We start from the raw sequence: 12153 nt of genomic DNA, 5'->3' as shown, positions 1-12153 counted from the left end.
TTACACAGAAGAAAACCCAGGTACCTCATTGCTAGCAAGTGGTTCTGACATCATACTGTATCACAGTGTCATAAGCTGACACAAGCCAAAAACAAAACATCTATAAATGCCATAAATGGGCTAGAGATGTCCACATATGGTAAGTTTTGTTTGCACAGGTTCTAATCCCACAGTCGCCAGTAATTTTCTCCCTCTCCACTAGACCTTGAGTGGTGGTCAGGATGCTAGTCATTCTGATGATGATGAATTGAGGTTCTTTGTGTAGCATGCATTGGGCACACGTAAAAGAACCCATGGCAACAAGAGGGTTGTCCCTGGCGAAATTATGTAGAAAATGCCACTTCAATAAGAAAACAAGTAACATTGCAGGTAGAGAAAGAAAAAGAAAAAAGAAGTGGGTGGCACTCTCAGAGTAACAACATGCTCTTCATGGGAAGAGCAACCCATATTTCACACAGAGAAATTTGTTGTAACAAAAAGAGTAATACAATACAATACAATACAATACAATACAATACAATGCAATGCAATGCAATACAGTACAGTACAATACAATACAGTACAAAGCAATACAATACAACACAATACAGTGCCTACCAGTGTTGGATTTAAATATGTTCACTTGTATGTTCACGAGTGGGCTTTTGTGCAGAGGACCTTTTTACCCCGCCATGTAGGCAGCCATACTCCGATTTCGGGGGTATCAGTGAGTGATGATAGCCACTCCACCTTGGATATTCATAGTGGAGTGATGGCCTAGAGGTAACACGTCTGCCTAGGAAGCAAGAGAATCTGAGCGCGCTGGTTCGAATCACGGCTCAGCCGCTGATATTTTCTCCCCCTCTCATGAGACCTTCAGTGGTGGTCTGGACGCTAGTAATTCGGATGAGACGATAAACTGAGGTCCTGTGTGCAGCATGCACTTAGTGCACATAAAAGAACCCACGGCAACAAAAGGGTTGTTCCTGGCAAAATTCTGTAGAAAAATCCACTTCGATAGGAAAAACAAATAAAACTCTGGTGTGTGGCCTCCTGGCGACCTAACATCGATGGTTCCCTGTGGACTGCTGACGCTGGAACTGCGACAGACGAACCCGGGTGTGGCTGTGTATGGGGGAATCTAAATGAGCGGCGTGGGAGTAATGCCACTGAAACGGTGCAGATGATGGGGCAGCAAAAAAAAAAAAAAAAAAAAAAAAAACTGCACGCAGGAAAAAAAAGAAGAAAAAGGTGCCGCTGTAGTGTAGCGATGCGCTCTCCCTGGGGAGAGCAGCCCGAATTTCTCACAGAGAAATCTGTTGTGATAAAAAGAAATACAAATACAAAATACAAATATATATATATAAGTGGAAGCAGTAACTGACATGAGTGGTGTGTGTGGGTTGGACGCTTGCAGTGATCTGCTCCCTGGAAGGCAGCGGTCACTGGCCAGAAGACGTGGACAGGATCAGGGACCTGAAGACCCTCTACCTCATGGACCTGGCAGAGAAGCTGCAGCAGAAGGGCCTCAAGGTGGCTGTCAGTTCAGCGCACCTGGATGTGCTGCAGGTAAAACATGGCACCTCTCTATCATCTCTCTCTGTCTCTCTCTCGTTCTCTTTCTTTTTCTTTCTCTCTTTCTCACTCTCCCCCCACACCCTCCCACTCCACCCCATCTCAAATTTTGTGACATTTTGTTTTCTACGTTTTTTTCTTTTTTTTGCCCACAAATTTTGGGACTTCTTTCTCTTTCGCCCGCTCTCCGCACCCAATCCCCCCCTCCCTCCCAGCCCTCTTCCCCCACCCCAAATGTTTGTGTCATTTTGTTTTCACCATCTCGAAGATGATCATGTGTGGAGTGTTGGCCTTGTGGTAATGTGTCCGCCTGGGAAGCGAGGGAATCTGCGCGTACACCCTCTGTGTTTGTACAAGCATTTAGAGCTTGGCCTTCTGAATGAGAATAGGTGCTATCTGAATCAATCAATCAGGTGCTGCTGCTGTGGGGGGTGCATTTGTGCTTGGGGCTACTTCACTAGGCTGTACTCGCGTAATGTATCATGGCATCAGTCAGGCCAAGACTGAAGAGGTACAGACACCTGCATTGTGGGTCAGGAAGTCTGTACAATATTTCCAAAGATGCATCCGTGAAGTGGATGGCCCTGAACTTGATGGTCCCAGTCTTCCCATTTGAACTTGGATAGGAGGTGCCCACAGGCCGAAAAAACCTACTTCTGTTGGGGTTTGGACCCATGCATTTGAGGCCACATACAAAAAAGTATTTAATAATCTTGCATGAAACTGATGCCACACATAAAAAAAAAATTATTCCATGAACTTGCATGCAGCTGATGCCACACACACACACACTCACACACAAAAAGTGCTTTATGAACTTGTTGCAGAGTGGCTTCGTGTTTCGCCTCAAGCTGGGAGTAAAACGAGAGGTGGCGGTGCTACGCATGGTGCACACGCCTGAGGGCATGCTGAGGATGGAGGACACCCCCCAAGCTCTGGCCATTGACGCGGAAATCAGTGGTCTGCCCGAAATGACCACGCTGCTGCAGGGGTAAGCCATGTCTGTAGTGATCCCTGGGGGACTGGTTAGAGGGATCGTTGATGGCGATATCCACTCCGGGGGGATGCTCACTCAGTCTGGCTCCACGACTAAGCTGTTGTTGTCATCAGTAGGGGATGGTATTGAAGGCTGTGTTCTAAGTACATTAAATCAGAGCTTCTGAACATGGCAGGGTCTCCTCTAGTATGTGGCCTCCTAGCGACAGTTTCCAGTAGACTGCCGGTGCTTGGATTGTAACAAACAAATTCAGGTGTGGCTATGTATGGGGGGCTCTTAATGAGAGGTGTGGGAGTAATGCCACTGAAATGGTGAATGATGGGGCAGCACAAAACAAAACAAAAAAAAGCCATGTGCTTGTGTGTGTGTGCTGTACATGGGTAACCCATTTCTTTTGTGCGTGTGTGTGTGTTGTACGCTGCTATGGTGGTAAGCCATCTCCTGTGCCTTTGTGTGCGCCATGCATTGCAATACAATACAAAATATAGATGCCTATATGTCAGGGTTAAAAATGATTGTACACATAAAAGCCCCAAAATACTATAGATTAAAGTCAGTGTGGGAGTTGTAACATGAAAATGCAGAAAGAAAAAGCCTGAAATTCTATGTGGCCTGACTGAATACCTCCTGTCCTGATGACAATCCACCAGATGAATTCACTCTACAGACAAGCTGATGCAACAGTTATGGAAACAAGTAGATGCAGCATTGCTTTCAGCACATTTAAGTATCAAAGGTTATTTTTTTATGCAATTTACTCCTTTCATTTGTGTGTGTGTGTGTGTGTATGTGTGTGTGGGGCCAGGGGGTGTGGGGGTGGGGGGCGGTTATCAGTTTTTTGTTTTAGGTATTGTTTATTTGTTTGATTTAAAATCTTGCTATTGCTAAATGGTACACTAACTGGCTTTGGAAATGTAAAGTTGTTTTAACCAGTATATAGCAGGAAACCATCAGTTAATATGATCCCAAAAAACAAAGGGGATTGAAAAAAAATGTTGTTTTTTTTAAGGAAAGGAAGAAAGTATTAAGAAGAGTGGGTGTGGCTTGTCCATGGAGGAAGGTGGCAGAACAGTTAAGATGTTTTACTGTTTATCAGTTATCTGCCAATACAGTGTCCATGAGGGTCTAGGTTTGGATCCCGTCTCACCATTTTTATCAAATTTTGACGGGAAGATCATACTAAGCATCCAGTCGTTCAGATGAAACAATAAACCAAGGTCCTATGTGCAGTACACATTTGGCATACTGAAAAAGAATCCGTGTCAACAAGAGTGTTGTCCTCTGGCAAAATTTCATAGAAGAAATCCACTTTGATAGGTACACAACTATACAGTTGTATGCACTCAACCTAACTAAGGCTAGCATGTTTGGTTATGCTTCTGGTCTAAGCATATGCCTAGTGAAATTAGTGTTGTATATGATATGGATTTGTCTAAATGCAGTAACGCCTCCTTGAGAAATCTGAAACTGAAACTGAAACTTGTGCAGGGTTCAGCAGGACCACCCCTCGTTCTGTGTGACTGTGCGTCTGGTCAAGCGCTGGGTGTCGGCACAGATGTTGTTGGGTCATGTGCCTGAGCTGATGGTGGAGAGAATGGTGATGCAGCTGTTCACTGCCCCCCACCCCTTCACTGTCCCGGGGTGAGTTTGTCACTTTTTTTTTTTTTTTTTTGTGGTGGTCGTGTTGACTTATGTTTTTTGGGTTGTTGTTTTTTTTTAATTTTTGTTTTGGGTTTGTTTGTGTGTGTATGTGTGTGTGATTTGCACAAAAGGTTGCCAGTTTAGGTACTTTTGGTGATTTAGAAACTGTTTTGTGTCCTCTGTGTGTGTGTGTGCATGGAGACATTGCACTTTGAATGAAATTAATTGAGTGTGTGTGTGTGTGTGTGTGTGTGTGTGTGTGCATGGAGACATTGCACTTCAATGTACTTGTGGGTGTGGGTGTTTGTGATCATGCAAAGTGATAGAACATGGTTACCATTGCCCTTGCATAAATTTTACATCAGTAAGAACATAGGCATGTTCGTTTTCTTAGAGTCACCTGTTGTCACAAAGATGATGTGTCGCAGTGTGGGAGAGATCCATTCATTGTGCTGTTTTTCTGTTCCCCCAGCTCTCCTCTAGTGGGAATGCTGCGCTTCTGAAACTGGTTTCCAGCGGTGACTGCAAAGGTCAGTGATCAGCCTCTGTTAATGACATATCATTTGGGTGAGACAATAAGCTGAGGTCCTATGTAATGTGCAGCAAGCATTTAGTGCACTTAGAAGAACCCACTGCAACAATAGTTGGGAAAATTCAAAAGAGGTGTATTCATTTTATACCCACCCTCCACCAACCAAATTTTTTTTCCTCCTATTTTGTTCTTTCTCTGATCACTTGAGAAAGGCAGATTTACCTACAGTTTGCATTTGTCTTGTTTCAGTAAATTTGCATTCTGAAGGATTCTTTCTTCTTTGGCAATTGATACAGATAGTCATAATAAGTATTTTTTATAGGTAGGTTTCTTAATTGTTTAGAGTTTGGTATTCATTACAAGTATCTTTTATATTGTTCTTTGTTGTTTGGAGTTTGATTTTGACTACAAGTGATGTTGTAGGGTTCTTAGTTGTTTCAAGGTTTATATTTATAGCAAGTTTTTTTGTTGTTTTTTTGTTTGTTTTTTGTAAGTGGTAGTTACGTGTTTTGTGAGCAGTGGAGACGTTCTGTGACAAAGTGACCCCACCACCACCTGCGGTGATCATGAACTGGTGGAAAAACGTTGCCGCCGAGAGTCTCAAAGTCCTGGTGTCCCATCCAGAGTCCATGTGGAAGGTAAGATTGGGTTGGGGGTGGTGTTCATACCTTCAGTCTTGAATGAAATGCTTTTAAACTATGTTTGCACCTACGTTTATGAAGGAAACCTTGATAAATGTGAACAAAAAAACAAAACAACTAAACTTAAAAAAGAAATAATGATAATGATAACTGATTCCAGATTAAGACAAGGAATGGGGAATACTTAAAATGAGATGTCACAAGTGTGATGACACACTTGACTGTTTATAGGGTTTTCACATAATAATTTAGGTTTGGAAAAGTCTTGGCAAAGTGAGAAAACCATTCCCAGGGCTGAAAAAGTCTTGGAAAACATGTTTTGTCCTTCAGGGTGTGAGAAAGTCTTGGAATTTTACTAAAACCCTTGACATGTACTATCCAGCAAAGAACTCAATGCATTTAAAAGGAAAACAACAAACAAAAATAAAGTGATGAAAAATTATCATCAGTACCAGGATATCAACCTCTTTCCTCAGCAGTGTAGCAGACAATGGTGTTTTTTTTATTCAGTTTGACATTGTGTTTGATGTGGACAACTTTTGAGTCGAGTCTTGTAAAGGTGTGAAAAAAGTATGGGGTTTAGTGTGGTCATATCTGTGGGAACCCTGAGATCTGTAGAAAGATCAGGTTGGCTGGTGTTGTGTGGGAACCCTGAGATCTATAGCAGTATGTGGTTGGTGTAGTGTGGGAACTTTGAGATCTATAGAAATGTCACGGTGGGTAGTGTCATGTGGGAACCCTGAGATCTATAGAAATGTCATGGTGGTTAGTGTCATGTGGGAACCTTCAGATTATAGAAATATGGTGGTTGGTGTCGTGTGGGAACCCTGAGATCTATGAAAATGTCATGGTGGCTGGTGCCATGTGGGAACCCTGAGATCGATAGAAATGTCATAGGGCTGGTGTCATGTGGGAACACTGGGATCTGTAGTTGGTGTCATGTGGGAACCCTGAGATCTATAGAAATGTCATGGTGGCTGGTGTCATGTGGGAACCCTGGGATCTATAGAAATGTCATGGTGGCTGGTGTCATGTGGGAACCCTGAGATCTATAGAAATGTCATGGTGGCTGGTGTCATGTGGGAACACTGGGATCTGTAGAAATGTCATGGTGGCTGGTGTCATGTGGGAACCCTGAGATCTATAGAAATGTCATAGTGGTTGGTGTCATGTGGGAACCCTGGGATCTATAGAAATGTCATAGTGGTTGGTGTCGTGTGGGAACCCTGAGATCTATGAAAATGTCATGGTGGCTGGTGTCATATGGGAACCCTGGGATCTATAGGTGCCATGTGGGAACCCAGAGATCTATGAAAATGTCATGGTGGTTGGTGACGTGTGAGAACCCTGGGATCTATAGGTGCCATGTGGGAACCCTGAGATCTATGAAAATGTCATGGTGGTTGGTGACGTGTGGAAACCCTGGGATCTATAGAAATGTCATGGTGGCTGGTATCATATGGGTACCCTGGGATCTATAGAAATGTCATGGTGGGTTGTGTCGTGTGGGAACCCTGAGATCTATGAAAATGTCATAGTGGCTGGTGTCATGTGGGAACCCTGGGATCTATAGAAATGTCATGGTGGCTGGTGTCATGTGGGAACCCTGGGATCTATAGGTGTCATGTGGGAACCCTGGGATCTATAGAAATGACATGGTGGGTTGTGTCATGTGGGAACCCTGAGATCGATAGAAATGTCATGGTGGCTGGCGCCGCGTGGGAACCCTGAGATTGATAGAAATGTCATGGTGGCTGGTGTCATGTGGGAACCCTGAGATCTATAGAAATGTCATGGTGGATTATGTCGTTTGGGAACCCTGGGATCTATAGAAATGTCATGGTGGGTGGTGTCGTGTGGTAACCCTGAGATCTATGAAAATGTCATGATTGGTGGTGTCGTGTGGGAACCCTGAGATCTATGAAAATGTCATGATTGGTGGTGTCGTGTGGGAACCCTGAGATCTATAGAAATGTCATGGTGGGTGGTGTCATGTGGGAACCCTGGGATCTATAGAAATGTCATGGTGGGTGGTGTTATGTGGGAACAGGTCATCTTCAAGCCTCCACTGGATGTCTTCGACATTGTCATCCATCTCTCCCCAACCTCTATGGCTCGCCGCCATCAGAGCCTGGAGGCCAAGGACGTTGCCATGGCAAAATATCCTGATGTGCCCCGCAGCAGCAAAGCAGACAGAGGCGACACCTGGCTGCCAGTGGTCAGTTTTGATCCAGCAGAGATGCTGCTGAGAGACCTGGAGGTCAGTTTTTGTGTGTTGTGTTTGTATTGGTCAGTAAGTGCACCATTGAAAGTCTGTATGTGTGTTTGTGATGGTCTGTCATTGATTACAAATATGTGTGTTTATGATGGGTTGATAGCCTGTTTGTGTGTTTGTGACGGTCTGTATGCTGTTGATAGTCTCTGGAGTTTGTGTGGCTGATACAGTGACTATGTTACTGACAGTCTGTGCACCGTTAATTGTATCATTCAAAGCAAAAAAAAATATCTGTGGTTTATGTCAGGGACTGCGTTGATTCTGTTATGGTAAGTCTTTATCATTCATATGACAGTTAAGTACATACAAATTTTCATGAAATTAATTACTATTATGTCTATGTTCAAATGATTTATGATAGTAATATTTACAGAGTGTTTTTCTTCATTATTCTTTTGACAATGTCATATGCATTTATAGTTAGAAGATAAAGTATTCTGTCACTTCATTTTTCAAAACAGAAACAGCATCAAGAATTCTTTTTGCGATGTCTGTTAACAAATTTTTCACTGATGTAATATTCCTGTCACAGCCAGTTCGTCACGGCATATCTTTATGAATTTACCAACCTGTATCTCAACATATGAAGGGTTGTATGATCAACTTAAGGCCTTTCCAGAAACAAAAGAAAAACTGAGGGAACTGATACTGTTCATATTAGTATATTGTTTACTGCCCTTTTTTTTTTTTTTTTTTTGTACGCTTACAGTTGACTTTATCAAGTTTTTGCACCTTATAAATATTATTATTAGTAGTAGTAGTTTTGTTTGTTTGTTTTTTGGTTTGTTTTTTTAATGTATTTATCTATTATTTACTTATTTATTTACTTTTTGGGGGGGGTGGGGGGGTTGTTATTTTAGTTGGGTTTTTTTGGGTTTTTTTGGTATGTTTGTTTTTTTGGGGTTTTTTTGTTATTTTTTGTTTGTTTGTTTTTTTCTCAAGGCCTGACTAAGTGCGTTGGGTTACGCTGCTGGTCAGGCATCTGCTTGGCAGATGTGGTGTAGCATATATGGATTTGTCCGAACGCAGTGATGCCTCCTAGAGTTACTGATACTGATACTGCCCAGCTGATACTGGTGGCCATCAGTGCTGGTACATTGGTTCCAACTACATCAGTGTTATCGTCACAAACAAGAGCCCCCCCCCCACTCCCCTACCCGACCTCCCCTACCCCCATTGTTTCATTACTTTGTGTTTACTGAATTTGGGCGTGCATGTGAGTGTTGTGATCTGATTTAGCAGGCATTTTTGTTATGAGTGTGTAAGTTTCCACTCCTCCAGGAGGCTTGCGGTCTTTCAGTTTGAATAGCATCTCCATTGTCTGTAAATTCTGTGCTGGAAGTTTCATCATTTCTTTTGCTCTCTGTGTTTCTCGTTCTGAATTTTTTTTTCCCCTTCTTCCTTTACTATTATCTGCTTTTTTTCTGCATACTCATTCCATTCCCCTTTCTTTTCTCCAGCAAGCTTTGACACATTTTTCCTCTCTTTTCCGCAGTCAGTGATATACTGTTTGTGCTCTTTTGCTCTGGTGATTAGGTAGTGATGTTGTAAGCACTGCTGGGATGGGCACTGGCTTCCATTCTGCAGTGTTATTTGCATAAATGGCCTTTATGTATTTTTTGTTTGCTTTGAAGATTTTTTTTTTAATCCTGTTTTTTTGGGGTGTAATCTGGGGATGATAAATAAAGCTGAAGGGCTGAGATCCTCAGCACAATCTAGTCTTATTTGGGCACAGAAGTCTAAGGATTAAAATAATGATGTCATGAACAGTGATGTTTTGCATTTTTTGTGTGTGTGTTTTTTGTTGTTGTTTTTTCAGATGTGACAATTTTATGGTTAAGATAATGTGTCATGAACTGTGTTGTTCAGCAATTGTTGGGGTTATTTGTTTGTTTGTTTTTCCAGATTAGACAGTTTTGTGTTTAATGCAGTTGATTTTTTTCTTCTTTTTTTAATTTAGTAGGGTAGTCCTGATATGGCCCTATGCAGCCAGCTGGCAATAACTAACATAAGCAACAGTGTCAATGTGTTCCCATGCTGTGTGACAAAAATGTGACAAACTCTGTTGTAGGGAGTGTATGGAGACTTTGCCCTCTTCTTCCATGATCGGTATGGAGGGGAAGTCATTTCTGTCCTCTTCAAACCAGAGGCTCGGCAACGCAAGAAATTTGAGGTCATCTCACTCTCCTCTCCTCTCTCTCTCTCACTGTCAGTCTCTGTGTTTTCCTGTCTAATGTGCATGATTGCTCTGTGTGCATTCTCTCTCTCTCTCTCTCTACATATATATGTATTTGTGTGTGTGTGTGTGTGTGAATTTATATGAATATATATATATAAATATATAATATATATATATATATATATTCACACACACACTCAGGCAGCAATATATATATATATATATATATATATGTGTGTGTGTATTGTATTTACTATTACATTACGTACATTTGGAGATTGGGGAAGGGGGTCAGTTGCAATTTCTCCTTTTACTTTTCTGTTTGATGCTTAGTTTATAGATGAAGGGAGAGAAGGAGAAGTAAATTTACTTCTTTTTTTTTTTTTTAATTGATTCACATTGGTGGCATTCAACTTCTGTGAAGTTTCATTTCAAGAGAAGCTTTGTTTTCTCCCAAACAACTAACACTTAACATACTAACCCATTGTACACACTGTAATACTATACCAGTAAAGATTTTCAAACATGAACATCAAACTAAAATAACTCCCATGCAAAAATCTCACTTTTTCTCTCACCCTTTCTCACACACACACACACACACACACACACACACACACACACTCAGCTTCTGTGAAGCTTCATTCTTGTAACCCTGGCAAAAAAAAATCTATTTTGACGGAAGACAAATATACTTGCAGGCAGAAGAAAAGATGCTGCTGTACAGCAGCAGTACGCTTTCTCTGTTGAGACCAGAGAGAAATCTGTTGATGATACAGTACATTACAGTGTAGTTTCTTTCTCTTTTCAAATGTTTGTGTGTGTGTGTGTGGGAACTGTGTGTGTGTGTTAGAAAGAGAGAGAAAAAGTGAGATTTTTGCATGGGAGTTAATTTAGTTTGATGTTCATGTTTGAACATGGTATAGTATTACAATGTGTACAGTGTGTTAGTATGTTAAGTGTTAGTTGTTTGGAAGAAAACAAAGCTTCTCTCGTTTGCCAGAAAACAAGACACCTGTGAGTCTGTGGGGAGCTGGGGGGGGGGGGGGGGGGGGGGGGGGGGGGAGGGGGTCAGTCAGTGGGTGGTGTGCTCTCTAACCTGTGAATGCCGTTTCTGTGTGCAGGCCAGCAGCTTGTATGGGCAGAAGCCCTCCATCACGGACGGGGAACCAGCCTTGACCTTCGACATGGACGCCATGGTAGAGACGATTAGTAATATGGGCGGTGACCTTGTCAAAAAGATTGTTCAACCACAGGCTGTTTGACATGTGAGCTGCTGCTTCTGCATTGTCACCTGCAGCTCCCATGCTTATTTGTACATGTGACGCATCACATGCAATGGATGTTTTGATCCTGCTGTTCAGGCAACTGTGTTTATTTTTTTTTAGGTTTATCCATTGCTGTCTTTGTGTTTCCATAATCCCTGGAATGCTGACAAGGATTGTGGGATCCTTAATGTGCATATTCAATCTCGTGCTTGTGTGAAAACATTAAAGACACTGAACAAGTGTGATTGTATGTTCACCAGGGAGAAATTGCCACACTTCACCCATCAGATGGTGTTACCTGGATCAAACTTAGGACTCATAGAATGAAAGTCCAGCACTCTGATCTTTCGGCTGTTGCACCTAGTACGTGTGGCTTCACTCAGCTGCTGGACTGAAAGCCACTTCAGGAACAGGCCTGTCATTGTTCACCTGATGCAGACACAGTCACATAAGTCATGGACACTTACACACACACACACACACACACACACACACACACACACACAGAAATACAGCCGTGAATGTTTCTCTTCTTAATATGCTCATGTTTATGTTTCATTGTGTCTTATAAACTTTAAGGTTTTATGACAATAAAAAGTATTCTGTTCTGTTCTGTTCTATTCACACACACACACACACACACACACACACACACAGCACAGACTTTTCATGCATGCACACAGATGGGCGTACAAGCATTCACATGTGTGCATGTGGGTTCATGCAGTGCGCTCACAATGAAGCTGTATATTGTCTGAATCTATGAACTTTGAAGTAAATAAATGATGTGTACATAAGAGTTTATGTGTACAGATAGATTTCTCCTCCTCAACCACCCCTCTCCCCCACCTCCTCCCTAATCTCCTGTGTGTGTGTTATGTCTTATGTGTTAGGCATGAAAGAGTTTGTTTTTCAGCCATTTAAGTCATGAACATAATTGCTTGCTCATAATCATGAACATTTTAATGGTATCTAAAAAGACATCTGTCACTGCCGAAAAACCACACACAATACACAAACTTTATTGTCTATACTTTGGTACAGAGATTTTCTTTTTGGCAGCAGC

General features: G+C 42.0%; 1 protein-coding gene across 1 annotated transcript in view; it reads left to right on the top strand.

Annotated features, from left to right (window-relative positions):
* Positions 1–11588, top strand: part of LOC143282268 (nucleolar protein 6-like) — a 28512-nt gene extending 16924 nt beyond the window's left edge. Inside the window, exons 16-23 of the mRNA XM_076587868.1 lie at positions 1397–1548; positions 2382–2545; positions 4040–4184; positions 4665–4722; positions 5244–5362; positions 7416–7625; positions 9712–9813; positions 10944–11588. Of these exons, the coding sequence (XP_076443983.1) occupies positions 1397–1548; positions 2382–2545; positions 4040–4184; positions 4665–4722; positions 5244–5362; positions 7416–7625; positions 9712–9813; positions 10944–11084 (1091 nt within the window). The 3' untranslated portion in view covers positions 11085–11588. The remainder of the gene's footprint in view (positions 1–1396; positions 1549–2381; positions 2546–4039; positions 4185–4664; positions 4723–5243; positions 5363–7415; positions 7626–9711; positions 9814–10943) is intronic.
* The last annotated feature ends 565 nt before the right edge of the window (positions 11589–12153 follow it).

Source organism: Babylonia areolata, chromosome 5 (assembly GCF_041734735.1).
Source record: "Babylonia areolata isolate BAREFJ2019XMU chromosome 5, ASM4173473v1, whole genome shotgun sequence".
Lineage (NCBI taxonomy): Eukaryota > Metazoa > Mollusca > Gastropoda > Neogastropoda > Buccinidae > Babylonia > Babylonia areolata.
The sequence above is the reverse complement of the archived record's forward strand: the minus strand, read 5'-3'. Positions and strand labels throughout refer to the sequence as shown.